General features: G+C 32.2%; 3 protein-coding genes across 3 annotated transcripts; all 3 read right to left on the reverse strand.

Annotated features, from left to right (window-relative positions):
- Positions 1 to 921: 921 nt before the first annotated feature.
- Positions 922 to 4,364, reverse strand: LOC105194176 (multiple inositol polyphosphate phosphatase 1). Its single transcript, XM_039456912.1, has 8 exons — positions 4,250 to 4,364; positions 3,636 to 3,808; positions 3,463 to 3,567; positions 2,554 to 2,661; positions 2,235 to 2,367; positions 1,924 to 2,134; positions 1,616 to 1,837; positions 922 to 1,175 (listed from the first exon to the last, which is right to left on the reverse strand). The coding sequence occupies exons 1-8, from the start codon at positions 4,362 to 4,364 to the stop codon at positions 1,013 to 1,015; spliced, it is 1,230 nt and encodes a 409-aa protein (XP_039312846.1). The 3' UTR covers positions 922 to 1,012.
- Positions 4,365 to 7,299: 2,935 nt separating this feature from the next.
- Positions 7,300 to 13,135, reverse strand: LOC105194175 (multiple inositol polyphosphate phosphatase 1). Its single transcript, XM_039456756.1, has 12 exons — positions 13,008 to 13,135; positions 12,695 to 12,914; positions 12,022 to 12,232; positions 11,784 to 11,936; positions 11,511 to 11,683; positions 10,745 to 10,840; positions 10,360 to 10,473; positions 9,775 to 9,904; positions 9,131 to 9,341; positions 8,844 to 9,050; positions 7,747 to 7,950; positions 7,300 to 7,497 (listed from the first exon to the last, which is right to left on the reverse strand). The coding sequence occupies exons 3-11, from the start codon at positions 12,209 to 12,211 to the stop codon at positions 7,755 to 7,757; spliced, it is 1,470 nt and encodes a 489-aa protein (XP_039312690.1). The 5' UTR covers positions 12,212 to 12,232; positions 12,695 to 12,914; positions 13,008 to 13,135; the 3' UTR covers positions 7,300 to 7,497; positions 7,747 to 7,754.
- Positions 13,136 to 13,346: 211 nt separating this feature from the next.
- Positions 13,347 to 14,736, reverse strand: LOC105194173 (dynein light chain Tctex-type protein 2). The gene is made up of 3 exons (XM_011158944.3): positions 14,440 to 14,736; positions 13,632 to 13,825; positions 13,347 to 13,521 (listed from the first exon to the last, which is right to left on the reverse strand). Exons 1-3 carry the CDS (start codon positions 14,485 to 14,487, stop codon positions 13,356 to 13,358), a joined length of 408 nt encoding a protein of 135 aa, XP_011157246.1. The 5' UTR covers positions 14,488 to 14,736; the 3' UTR covers positions 13,347 to 13,355.
- Positions 14,737 to 15,175: the final 439 nt, after the last annotated feature.

Consider the following 15,175-nt stretch of genomic DNA (forward strand, 5'->3'; position numbering starts at 1 on the left):
CAATACTCGTAGTTAACCGAACACGCTGCTCTGAGCAAGAAGAATACGACCGTCGTTGAAAGAAAAGACTAAGCATTTATTTCTTGCTGCCCCACAGAAAACCAAGAGTCTTTTCCGGATTGACTGGTCCGCTCGATTATCGTGACTGATGATCTTGTGCCAGGCAGCGAAGGAAATTTTTTGCGACTGAAGAATTTTTGTTGGCTACCGTGGTACATTAAACATTTATCGACCCTTTGTCAAATATTTGCTTTTATTTGTATTTTAACGTTTAGAAATTTAAACCAAAATATATCATGTAATTAAGAAAGCCGCTGAAAATCAATACAAGTTAGGAGTGTGCATATACTTCGAGAAGCGAGAATATCTCACAAAATTAAAATATAAAATAAGAAGCTTAAAATTTACTTAAACCCTAATTTGTTATTTTAGGAAAACTATATTCTTTTAAGAATATAGTTTTCCTAAAAAAAAAAACATATGAAAATTGTATAATATGTCCGCTTTTCCTCTCTTTTCTTTCCTTAAATACATTAAACAATTTTAGAATTTTTAAATTTTTAAAACGTTTTATTACGTAAGATTTCGTGAACTTGAGATCTTCACGCTCAGACTACAAGAAGTACAGAAATATGACATATAATTTTATAATACCATTTCTATATCAAAACTCTTCAACTACATCCCAATATTTTATCATGCATAAAAAAGATGGAAAGGACACGTTAATTTATGATACTTTTTAATAAACAAGTGTTTATTTACCGCGATACAAATTAAAACGTATGAAGTTTTTATCTTAACTCTCTCTGTTTAAATACAGGACATAAAGAGAAATGCCTCTCTGTTATCTTGTTCAAATGATTAAAATAAAATCCATTTGTAATTATAATTGTATCACAATTATACAATCGTCACTTTTGTAGGCCCATAACATGTCGATTATGTCCCAATCTTGCTGCAAAGCAGTAAAAGATGTCTTGCACAAAGTGATGAAAAAGATAATATCACGTTAATTTTTTCGACAAATGTTTGGGGTGCAATTAGCCGCAATAGTATCGAACTTCTTCTTCAGCTGCGCCCAGTCGCAGACTCCGTTTTTGCAGCCTTCAAGAGTCAAGGGATATTCGTTTAAGTAGAAGGTGACGCGGAAGGGAGCCTCGCTCGTGTTGCACCTAAAAATATTTCGAATATGTAATAGTGTGTAGGTTCACTGCGCCAGTCAATGAACAAATAAAAAATTGAACTTGTCACTGAACATATAAATAAAATTTTAATATAATTACATTTTGAAATAAAAAATAATATTTTCATAAAATATTTATGAAAATTAAATCATAAAAAATACAATTGATTCGCAATTTATTATTTCAAAGTCTTATTATTCTAATAATTTTCTAAACATAGTCATTCACTGGTGCGGTGCCTCTAACATGAATTAAAATTATGTAAAATAAAACTAATGGAAGAAAAATTATTCTTAGTGTTAATAACCGAAGAATTGCAATGTTAGACTCGCTGGGATTGGAATTCTTAATATGAAGGTTGTATTTTTTTATTTCCTTTGCATTTCTCGAAAATGACGGATATTGTGCGACATCTTGACGATTGTTACCTGTGGAAAACTGCCGCGATATTCGCGTTAAACGGCACCAATCTAGAAATCCTCCAACTTCTATTACTCATGTCTCGGAAATTCGTGGCCGTAAGCGGCACGGAGTCCTTGCCGATTCCCAACGCGCTGAGGAACATCGTTATCATATGCGAATGAGCGAAGTAGAACACGCCGTTTTGCTTGGCGATATGTCGAGATTGGGTTTGATTCATCTCCAGTTTCCTAAAGGATTTTACTTTATGTGAAAAGAAAAAATACCAAAAATACTCTAATCTTTCAGTGATTACGAAAACCAAAGATTCGCTTACGTGAAACGTTCGAACATGTCCCGGATAAGGTGACATCCAAGTTGGCTGTTGAGTGTGTCCCCCGGGCCGGCGTCATAGTAAAACTGGAGATCTTCCTCGTACTCCAAGGCCTTCATCTCGTCCTCGGTGAACATGTCGCACCAGGGCGACGGTTTGATTGGGCACACGGTTCTTTCGAAGCGGCATATGTCGTATAATAGAGACACTTTCTCTGAAATCATTACGCAATAATAATTGCAGTCAGTGATTGCTGATAATCGATGACGATTTAACGTTTGAAAACTGAAATCGCGCGGTGAACGGTTGCCTACCTGTCTTATAGATTCTCGGGATTTTCATACGGCGAGCAACGTCGTCGAAAACTTTCGTCATTTCCGGACCGTTAACAAACGCCTCCATTTCCCTGTTAGTTTCTTCCTTCCAAGGCGCGCAAGTGTCGTAAGGCTATTTTGATGAATTAACAAGGGTTCAAGTGTCGTGAAAAAAAAAAAAAAACAAATCTTACCAACCATTTAAAAGTGCCTTTCTAATCATCCAGTTAAAATGTTTCCCGTGTTGCACGGTACATAATGTAGGATTTTTAAACAAACTGTCGAGAGAGCATCAGAAGCGTAACTCTCAACTTATTACCTTCAACAAAGTGTCATTGATACCCGGCCCTATTTCCATGTGCACCCACGTATTTTCATAGGAAATTAGTGAACGAGTGTTGTGTTCTGTCATGTTCAGCGCGCTAAACTAAAAGATAAAGATACATAGTGTCAGATGTAAAAATTTGTTTACTTTCGACGCAATATTCTTACGTCTGGAAATGACTAAGCGATCGTACTATTTTTTTCTAGTATTACGCGGGAAGAATGATTTTCTTAAAGTAAAATCTAAAAATTTGGCTGGATACAGGTCTGCAAATAATTTGTTAGATTATCAAAATTATGCAGGTCATACTGTTTGCTAGAATATCATAATATTTTTCAGTATTCATTATATTTGAATGCTGTCCTTTATAATTGTTTTGACGGCCCGACAAAATTATTTTCAGATCTGTCCAGCTAATTTTTTAGATATTTCAACAAAATATTTATTTTTTGCGCATTTGTAATTTTTTCTAGAATTTAAAAATTGGAAAAAGATAAAAAGTGAGTTAAACCGAGATCAAAGTTAATTTGTGTTGATGGAAACGGATATTTGTGTTTTAAATTTAGACTGTATGAATATTGTAACATTTTTAAATTAAAAAAACGAAAGATAGAAATAAAATACAACATGTGTTAAAATTAAGCACTTTTTTAAATAAACTTATTAAAGACATGTTGGTTTTTAATTAATATGTTTTTAATTAACAGAATATGCATTATTGGTAGCAAATTAAACTGATTGTTGCATTGTTTTTTTACATATTAATATGTAAAAGAAATTTGTCTTTATCTAAGACGACATTATCAATCATTGGCGAGCAATGATTCCCTGAATCTTTACTCGCTGTGTATTTCTTAAAAAAAAAAAAAAAAAAAAAAATAGCTTTGGATTTATTAATATTACCAGCATAGCTTCGTTAGGCAACCATTCTGAGAGGCTAACGTTAAAAACTCCCTTTACAAAGGCTATCATGCTGCCGACACCTCGTTTCGATGCCGTTGATCTAAACTGAAACATAAACATCGTATTGATAAAAAGATCTATCTAAAGAAATCAAACTTCCCATAGATTGCTACCTCGAAATTGTTCACCCCATTCCTATCGAAAAGCCTCGTCAATTTCGCTCTGATTCTTTCGCCAAGCGTCGCCATGTCTATTTCACCCCCTCTTGACAAATGCAATCCATTTCCGCGGACAAACTCGGGACAGGTCTGCCAAGTGTCTGAATGATTTGCGTACGCAGGTATGCCTACGAGAAGTAATTGTTACGGATCTCAAAGATGACCCAGATAACACAGAACATTCTATGGATGTCTATGAATGTTCTATGGATATTCGAATGTTCATAGAACGTTCATAGACATCCACAGAACGTTCTGTGCTATCTGGGGAGTCTCGAACAGTCATTATGCATCTCTTTACTGACAAAATTTAGAAAACTGAGAATTTTCTCACTTACAAGTGCTGTTTTTGTATATTCTCTCTTTAATCTCTTGGCTTCTGTGACGTATCTTGTTCATTAGGTTTATCATTCGCCTCATTGAATGTTCACGCGGAAAACGCGTCCCGTGTCTACTCAGCATCCATACGTGCGTCGGCTCGCAGTCTGAAAATCGATTAGTTTTGCCTGACTAGGAAAATTCTTGCGAACATTTAGAGTTTCTTACTCGCAACAACGAATACTACTTACTCGTTAGAGTTATAGGTTCTTCGCTAGAGGTATAAACGTTATAATACGGTGTTATGGTGCCAGTGTAGGGATAATATTTGTTGTAGGAACGACAAACACTAGAAGTCCTGGACATCGCGGTTTCCGCTAAATACATTACAAAAATGAGGAAGCACAGTTTCGCCCACATCGCGCAAGTCCTTGCTTTTTACTGTTTTAAATGAAGGCAGTTGCACTTTTTACTGGAAATAATGAAGCGATATACGGCCAGTTATTCAAACAAATAATTCTAGTACGCTCAAAAACAAAGTGTTTAATTTTATGATTTTTAAATGTTTTATATTTTTGTCTCTGTTATTTTTATATTTAACAATATTTTAAATACATTGTTTAGATTTAAAACACTAAATTGTTTAAAGTTATTCAAGAATTTTGTTTTAAGTGCTTTAGTGTTTTAAATTTAAACACTGTTTAAAACTAAATTTTTTAATATTTAAAAAACGGAGACAGAATTAAAACATTGTAATATCTTAAAATATAAAACATAAAAATTCTTTTTTAAATGCATGAGAAATGAAATAAAATGTTACAAGGAAATCGAGATAATTAAAGTAAAAGAGAAAATAGAGAAGTGAAATGTAATTTTAAATAAGAACGTGTGCACTTGTACTCTTTTAAATGAGAAAAGGAGAGTTAAACGACGGCAATCGCACTTTTCGCTGGAGATAATGAAGCAATGTAGGGCCAATTTTTCAAACAAGTTAATTCTAATACGCTCAAAAAAGAAGTGTTTAATTTTATGATTTTGAAAAGTTTTATATTTTTGTCTCCTCTTTTTTTTAATATTTAAAAATTGTTTTATTGTAGTTTTAAACATTGTTTAATTAGATTTAAAACATTAATATATTTAAAGTTATTAAAGATTTTAGTTTTAAGTGTTTTTAAATTTAAACACTGTTTAAAACTAAAACATCTAAGTATTTAATAATAATTGGGATAACAACTGCTAACAAGAATTTAAATGTGAGAACTCTTTTCCTCTCTTCAAAAACTGTAAAAAATTTGGTTTGAGGAAGGGAAAAGGTTCTCACACATTTTTAGATGCTTGTTAGCGTCAGTTATTATTAAATTGATTTTTAATTTAATATCTTGATATTACTGTTTCACGTTCTTAAACTTACAATTAGAACTGTATTTTAAGAAAAGTGATCCGGCGCGCAGTCTCGTGAATTTGAAAATGTATATATTAAAATTACACTAAGATCTATATAGCTAATACCTGTAAGGTTTTTTATTTAAACAATTAGTTAGTTTGGCAAAATTACCTTTTAAGTTGCTATTAATAGCTTTGAACCGTCTTCGTGAGAATTTGCATAAATGCCAACCGATTAAATTGTTGTATGTATAATAAACGATTAGAGCCCGCGTAATCGCGAAGCGAAAAGTTTTATCACGACACTTCACTATATACTTATCTGATAAATTTTTCTATCATAATTGAGTACTCGTTGAGGAATTATGAATTATACTTGGCACGATACTCGTAGCTAACACCGAACACGTTGCTCCGAGCTTGAAGAATGCGATCCTCGAAGGAAAAGACGAGACATTTATCTCTTTCGTTGTTCTCCACAGAGCCAACAATCTTTTCTGGGTTGACTGGTCTGCCACGATTATCACGACCTGAGGATAATTTAGTGCGTGGAAGAAATTTATCAGTGGCGAGGAAGGTAGTTCTATGACATCTGAGACGTACACACAGAAAAGTACACACTCTAACTTAGTTCCTTGTCCATTTTCAGATATTTTCTAGGAGAAATAAAGAAGGATTTGACGTATTATCTTTTTGTCACTACTTGCTTTATACTGCGTACACATGATGCTTCTTTCCAAAGATTATCAGTATATAAGAATGTCTCTTTTTTTCTAAATGATTATAGAAAGCACTTTAGATCCAAATTTATCATCGTTCCTCAGATCTCAAGATCAGTCTGTTTTTGTCTCACGTATTACGTTTTACCATACACAATATAAAGACGGACTAGTCTTGAGATCTGAAAAACGATTAGGATCACTGCACCAGTCAACGAATAAATAAAAAATTGAACTAGTCAATCAACATGTAAATAAAATTTTAATGTAAGTGCATTTTCAAATAAAAATTAATATTTTAATAAAATCTTTATGAAAATGACATCATAAAAGATACAAATAATTCGTAATTTATTATTTTAAAGTCTTATTATTTCAATACTTTTCTGAAATAGTCATTTACTGATGATTGTTCAGCGACTGGTCTCTTATCAGCAGTAATCTCGAAATATTTTTTGTATCTTTTGGTTTCATATGAGATTAAATTTATGGAGATCGACTTTCCACCGTTTATTGCTACTTCAAGGATAACTCATCTTCAATCGTGGCGTCGTACGGAGTTCGCTATTCTTCGCATATTTGATTCCTATATTCGACGTAATTTTTCTGGGCAAGAAGGGGGGGGGGGAGCAAGTCCTGTCACATTTAGGAAGTAACGAATGTCCTAGGTGATGTAAGTCGTCACTACTTTGAACAGAACACGAGTCTTTTCTTTGAAATCCGCGTTATTATATTAAGTCAACTATTCAATTAAAATTGTTTTATGACAGCTTGATTATTGTTATTATTACGAAACTTTTTTTCAATACAGAGTGATTTAAATAAAGTTAAGAATTTATATTACAATTATTCATCAATTTTGTAGCGCGTATCATAACTTTTATTGCAACTCTCTTTTAATCAGCATCATGCATGATTCTCTAACTCTAACGGATATTAAAACGAGCGCGAGTCTGACATATAAACTACAAGATTAGCTAGAATTTTATGTAGGTGTCAAATTAATAATTTTTAAACATACACGTTGAAATGATTATTTGAAAAAGATAAATTTAAGAGAGGTTAAACAATTGTAAATAATTAATTCTTAGATTTAATATTAGATTTCTCTTTATTTGATTCAATATATCGATATGCTTTCTCAAAACATTATTATATTAACAGATTACTAGATCCTAGTTCTAATAATTTCTGTGGTCAGCAGGTCTAAAGAAAAAACTTGACCGGCATATTTAATCTCCAGAAAGCAATAGAAAGGTCGCATCGATGCGTTCTTTTTCCTGTTGATTACTTCTTTTATTGCCACTATGTTAGAATAAATTTTCCTCTCACGTTTCTTGAAACCAGAATGTATCATTTGTAAGCCTCACATAGTTGGGCACTATCACGAAGTCTTCCTAAAAAAATGTAAATTAGAGATCCCAATCAGAACAAAGACGACGTTAAAATGATGTCAAAGTAATCATTAAAAATCACTTTTTGATTAATCACGGTTTACTTTGATGGCATTTTGACATTATTGTGACTTGTTGTTCTGCTTGAGACATGTCAACAGAATATAAATAATTCTGATGATAAAATAATATCAAAATGACTCTTAATTAATCGAAAACGAGAATAGTAAAATATAAAACAAGAATTGATACCGTTAGTTCTAATGGATGCCAAACAGTTCGAAATTTGGAAAGAATTTTTCTTGACATACTCTCGTGCTGCACTTGTTCGCAATTTCACCCAACTTCTTCTTCAGCTGCGTCCAATTGCAGACTCCGTTCTCGCAGCCTTCGAGAGGTAAAGGATTCTCGTTTAGGTAGAAGGTGACTTTGAAGGGATTATCGTTCGAGTAGCATCTAATATAAAAATATTTTGAATATATAATATATAACAGTGTATAACATTGTAAAATTACGTGAAGTAACACGGATAGAAGAATTATTCTAATGGAAAATAATAGAGAAAAATTGTCGAACACGCAGAGACTATAAAGTTCTATATATCTTAGTTACTCAAAAAATGAATCGTCACGTTTTAGTTATTTTTTAATTTTTTGTAACATTTATGCTATTTTATATACAAAAATCGTATATTTCTAACATTATTAAATTATTTTACTACTTAAAAAAAGTTATATTAAACGTTTGATTGATGCATTATTTTATATACACATATAGTGTATCAATCGAATGTTTAACATAATTATTGTATAATTATAATTGTTTTAAAAACTTAAAACCAAAATATATTTTTATTTATTGAATAAACAATTTATAATAAATTAATAATATAATAAACATAATAATAAAATTAATATAATATAAATTACTCAAAATTATGATGAATATTTCACTTAAAAAATTCTCATCAAATTCGAACTTTGTGATAAAATTATAAATAACAAAACACTATTGGTTCGTGGCTTATTTTAAAGTGTGATGTCTTAACTTTAATGATAGCCGTTCTCGGAGAGACAATTTATCATTTTATTTTGCAGAACGCAGATCATATGTTGACGAATAAATTTGAAATATATATAAAGTAACTGTATTAAATTAATTATTAGTTAACAAAAAAATATTACCAACTCACAATTGAAGATAGAAAGAGAGGAACATAATTAAGTTACTGGATGGAAACTTACTTTAACTTCGTTACAAGTAATGAGTTACTTTCCGAATCGACTTTTTCATTTTCTTTCATTCCTCAATGTGACAGATATCGTGTGGTATCTTGATCCGATTGTTACCTGTGAAAGACCGCCGCAAAATTCGCGGAAGACGGTACCAACCGGGAGATTCTCCAACTTCTGTTACCCGAGTATCGATAATTCGCGGCCGTAAGCGGCACGGAGTCCTCGCCAACTCCCAACGCGGTGAGAAACAGCGATAGCATTTGCGACTCGGCGAAGTAAAACACGCCTCTTGGCTCATCGCTATTTGCTCTCTCCAATTTCCTGCGGGATTTTAATTAGAAGAAAAAGAGGTGTCAGAAAGAAAGCATTAGGACTTACTGAAAAACGAAGGATTCTCTTACGTAAAGTGCTGAAGCATGTCCCGGATGGGATGACATCCGAGCTGGCGGTTGATCTGCCTGCCTGGACCGACGAAATAGTAAGACGAGAGATCATATTGGTACTCGAGGGCCTTCATCTCGTCGATGGTGAACACGTCGCACCAGGGCGACGGTTTGTCCGGGCACACAGCTCGCTCGTAGCGACAAGTGTTGTATATCGTAGCCATCACATCTAAAATTATATTACAATGAGAAATTTGTTCTTGATAATTGTCGCTTGATGAGTAATTGATGAGTAATTGTGCAACAGCAGTTTTTATACACGAAAAACTGAAATTGTTTGTGAAAATATAATAGAAACGAAATGAACCAATGAAAATGCGTTTTCTGCACATTTGAAGTTTAGAGGTCATGGAGTAAAAATGAAATTTTACGATTGTCTGAAACTCGTGTATTTCCATATAAAATTGGTCGTTGAATCAGAAAATAATAAAATTAGAACCATTGAAGCAGTGCAAATGATAAAAAAAAATGTATTTAGTTTTAGTCAAAAATCGTTCAAATTTCAAATTTTTTCTAAATAAATTGATGCACAAAGTAGTTATTACGACGTTAAGTTTGCTTTTTATTACTGTACTAGTATCGATCGCCGAGCGGTTACTCACTTTTGTTATATTCACTTGGGAGCTGTAAGTCTCGAAAGACATCGTCGAAAATTTTCGCCATTTCCGTGGTAGCAAACGCCTGTACCTCTTTGTTATCGAAATTGTTCCAAGTCCCGCAATTAGCGTACAGCTATTTCAAACGGTCACTATTAGAGATACTCATGTAGCGTGCTTTCACAGTTTATAATATTCGTGATTTTAAGCAAAAATAAAGAAAAAAAAATTAACAATTTATTGAGAATGTACTCCTCTCTAAATCTTCCAAATTTTTCTCGTGTTATACATATAACATGTGCATATACATAAATTGTAATACATTGCTGCGTCACTCATGACATTAACAAATTGATTCAATTCACAACAATTTCGTTAATATTAATTAATATAAATATAAAAAATTAAAACTACAACACAATAAGATAACATAAAGGCATACAACAGAATAGTTGCAAGCAAGTTATCTTCAGTCCTTTTATTTTTTTCTGACTTTTGCGGCGTAAATGCCGACGTTACCATAAGATTGCAGATGTAGAATTTTGAAACAAACTGTATATCTATTATTAAAAGCTGATTATAATTCGTTACCTTCAACAAAGTGTCATGGATAGCCGGCACTATTTCAAATTTGAGCACCGTATCACTCGAAGCTCCATCAAAGGATTTCATGGTTAAATATTGTGTTACGTTCCACGATTCGAACTGGAAAGTGAAAGAATATAGTGGCAAATCGATAAAAAGATCTGCTTACTTTTCCACACAATATTCATATATTAGCAAATGAATGATTTCATTCAACGTTTGTAAAATCATGGGAAGGAAACAATTGAGTACGAACTTGTTAAAAACAGATTGGATTATGAAATAGTTCCTCAATAACACATTGTTCGCGCATTATAGCGGCATGCGCATTATGTTATTTCACTTGTGCATTCTTTGAGAAAATATAATTTCCAATTTATTTTAATATTACCTTCTTAGGTTTATGTAATTTATACCCTTGATTGAAGGCTCCGTTTATGAAAGACAACATGCTGGTGGCAGTGTGTTCTGTAGCCGTTGATCTAAACTATATAATCAGGTTGATAAAGAGATTTATTAATTAATAGTATTACAATTAATAATGCAAATAGAACATATAAGTAATTTATGAAAAATAATAATTTAATAATAGTGGGAAAAATTTTCTTTTGTTTTATTAATCTTCTTTAAGCTCAGCCAATTGTAACCTTTGTGTTAAAATTGTATTGAAAAACTCTATTTAGTGTTCTAATTGTATTTAGTAGTTCATAGAACTAGAATTGGGTTAGTAACTAATTAAAAGGTTAAATAATAAAAGATTGTGAGAATGGATCAGAAAAATAATCGAGCACTAAGAGAATGAACAAATGTTTATTAGTTTAAACTGATAAATAAAATAACAAATGAATGTTTTGACCATTATTTGGGGTGTAATTTTCAAAATTACTAGTTTAATTTAATTTAAATATATATAGTGCTTTTCAAAAATAACTTTTTATTTAACATAATTTAATTTTAATGCAACTTTTAACGCAACTAAATTCTATATGTTACAGTAGTTGGAAAAAAAAAATATTAACTTGTCCAACTTTGTATGAAACTGATTAAATTCAACCTAATCATTATTTTAAATTAGTACATTTATCAAGTTTCATAATATTTTTGCATTAATACGAAGAAAATAAAAAACAAAAGTCCATTTTTCCTTAAATCGTTACCTTGAAACTTTTTCTCACGTCCTCGTTGAAAAGCGTTGCCAATTTCGCTCTGATTCTTTCGCCGAGCGACACCATGTCCTTTTTACCCCGCGATGATAAATTTCTTGCTCTGCCATTGACAAACTCAGGGCAAGTCTGCCAATTCTTTTGAATCCTTGCGTACAAAGGTATGGCTAAAAAAAGTGATAATTAAAGATTTCAAAAATAAATCCCAAACTGTTACCGTCTATCGAACGTCAAAACTTGGATGTATCTCAGAATTCTCTCGCTTACACTCCATCGGCTGTCCTGAGTATATTTTTTTCATCAAATAGAGGAAGTTGTGGCGCATTTTGCTCGTGAAGTTTACGATTTGTCTCAGCATGTACTCGTTCGGATACTGCGCCCCGTGTTTATTTAACATCCATATCTGCATCGGTTTGCAGTCTGAAAATTGATCAGTTTCGCCTGATGGAAAAAATCTGCCAAAGTATCCAGTTTTTCTAAGTACGCAATAACGACGAACGCTTACTCGGTATAGTCATGGTTGTTTCGGTATTTATATGAACGAGATTATACGGTGTCTCGGTGCCTGTGTAAGGATAAGTGTTCTCGTTGTTTGTTAAAGGATAAATGTAATTGGCGCAGGATCCGGGAATACCAAACACCACGTTTTGCGTCAGCCATATCAGGGAAATGAAGAACCACAATCTCGCCCACATGTTGCCAATCCTTGCTTTCTACTGTCGCAGGTGGGAAAAAGAAACTTAAATAACAAAAATTATTTTTTGCCGGAAATATTGAAGCCATATTGTTTAAACAAATTCTTCCAAGGAAAAAAATGTCACATTAAAATATCAATAATTATAAATAAAAGATAATCAAAGGAAAGAAGAAGTAGTTTTAAGTAGGAATCCCTAGTGTAGTAATTTGTAACTTTTTAACATATTTATTTTGTGTTAAATTAAAATTTGATTGGACCGTTTGAGACACTTGATACATTAAAAACGAAGGAAAACACTGATGGGCAAAGATATCTTTAGTGTTGGTATTAGAATGGATTTCCTGAGACGTTGCTTAAATAGCAGCTAATTATTTTATGTATAATAAATGATTATCTCGTAATCGGAGGGCGATTCTAAATTCTAAATTTTTAATTCTGAAGATGACACTTCTTTACCTCTATTCGTGTGTAACTAATTTACCTGTTCTACTAGAAAACTCGTTGAGATATTCTGAAGTAGGCTTCAGCGGACGTTACTCGACGTTAACTCTGAACACCCAACACTGAGCGTGAAAATAAGCGTTCCTCGAAATAAAAGGTTAAAATGTCTATCTCTCTCGCTGACTTATAGGAAGCTTAAGATTGCTCCCATAAATTGACTGCTTTTTTCGATTATCGTGACTGCGATGATAAACTTGAGCCTAGATGAGTAGAAACATTTTTTTTTAACAACCAAGGAATTTTTATGAGCCACTGTGACGTAATTAACACTTGATGCTTAGTCAAATACTTACAAATGCTTCGTAATGTCCAGAAACTTGAATAAAATCTATATATCATTCTTGTGCCATCTTGATATTTAAATAAAAACCATCAATCTTTAGGATGACTGTAAAATTATTCAGAGCCATGCAAAGAGAGGGGTGCATAGCATACATTGCACCAAGACGCTCAGTGCTAAGTGATCCCAAAGCCTCACTTATATACATATAAATTTTTTATTGCTTCTAAATTAATCTCCATCATATTCGCGGAGCGAAAATTATTACAAAGGTGACACTTTATTATCTATTCGTACAATGAACTTTTCTCGCCTAATCGAGAACTCGTTGAAGAATTCCGAAACGGGCTCGCGCGTCTCGTTACTCGTAATAAACGCCGAATACGCTGCACTGAGCGTGAAAAGTGCGACCCTCGAATGAAAACGCGGAGTATTTGTCTCTTTCGCTATCCCATATGTAGCCGACGGTGCTTTCCACTGATTGACTGGCTTTCTCGATTATCGTGACCGTGACGATAATCTTGTGCCTGGGTAAGAAGTAATTTCTTTGTAATAAGCATTCGGACGTTTTTGGGGAAGAATTCTTCCTCTTCTCCAAAAAGCACCAGTTTTAAAGCTTCTCAGATCTATCGCGAACCTGTCGAACTCAAGTTTCTTCACGCGTCGCCGTATTTCCGCTGCGATATCACTGCATAATTTCGTGGCCTCTGCATCGTCGTATGTAACCTCATCCAAACGGTAGTTCATTACCGATTTCACGATCTTATCCACCTGATCGGTTTTGAACGGATTCCGTGGCTCCATGCGATAAGTGTTTTGATATTTCGGCGTCTGCGACAAATTAGATTTGCAACAATTTGAGAGCCATCTGCTTGTAATTTGTTGTTTAATTAATATATTTTTTTAATTTGACTTTAATAATCTTTATTTTTTTATTACACGATACAATAAATAGATTATATAATAAATAGAAATTAAAGTAGGTCTTATAATGTGCACTGAGAAAAGTGTTTAGTATTTGCTAGATATAATTGTAAAATGCAATTATGGTTAGCAGCCAGTTTTATTATATTTTTCTAGTAACTACTGCTATAATGTTAATAATATTCTTTACGGTGTTTTAAGTTGTCTGTTATTATCAAAATATTAAATTTCTTTAATTTAAAAGAAATGGCGCTTTTCTTCATTTAAATATTGTATTCCAAATATATTGCATACTATTCAATGGATTTTGTTATATACTCTGTCCATCATTTTGTATCATTTTTTATTTTTATTGTATTACATTTTTTTTATCACACAATTCTCAAGACTCTTTAAGAAATAATTGATTTCAAATCTATTATTGTTTTTAAATTAATATCTTGGCATACATTCTGGTACATCGATGTGAATTCCAATGATGCAATATGATTTGAAACAGCATTTAGTATTGATGTTTTTACCTCATTGTCGTCGCAAGTTTTTTCACTCGCTTCATTCTGGTGCGGCATAATATCGATTTTTGTTCGATAGCGATAAATTGATCAGAATGATCTTCCAGTAATTTACAAAAATTTTCACACTCGACTGCAAGAAATTGCTGGTTGATTGATCCTTGCAAGGACTCGCGTATCTAAGGTAAACGACGATTAGTTACTTGGAAACGTTGCGAGAATCAATCGATGGGAGCAAGAACACATAATTGTAGAAATAAATACTACAAATGAAAATATATGTTATATTAAATTGTTTCCCTTAATTTAAATAAATATTAAAATAATTTATTTTTAAACTTGGGAAATAATTTTTTTAATCAAGGAAATGATGTTAAAAAATTTATTTATTTAAAAATAATTTTTTTCGATATATATCATATGTAATTATAATATATTATAAATATATAAGATATTTAAGAATAGATCTTAAACGTAAATTGAGAAGATAGAAAAAAAATACAGGAAACATGAAAATATAACTTAATAGAAATTAAGTTATATTTTGCAAGCATTATACGATTTAAAATTTATCCAAAAACTTATTTAAAAATTTATTATGAAAAATATATTCTCTGGAAAATGAAGAATCTATTATAGAAATTGTTCTTTCTTCTCTCTCTTTCTTATTACGTTAAATAATTTTATAGAATTTTAAAAGCATTTTATTACACACGATTTCGTGAATAACTTTGAATGTTTTATT

The sequence above is a fragment of the Solenopsis invicta genome, chromosome 13 (genome assembly GCF_016802725.1).
Source record: "Solenopsis invicta isolate M01_SB chromosome 13, UNIL_Sinv_3.0, whole genome shotgun sequence".
NCBI lineage: Eukaryota > Metazoa > Arthropoda > Insecta > Hymenoptera > Formicidae > Solenopsis > Solenopsis invicta.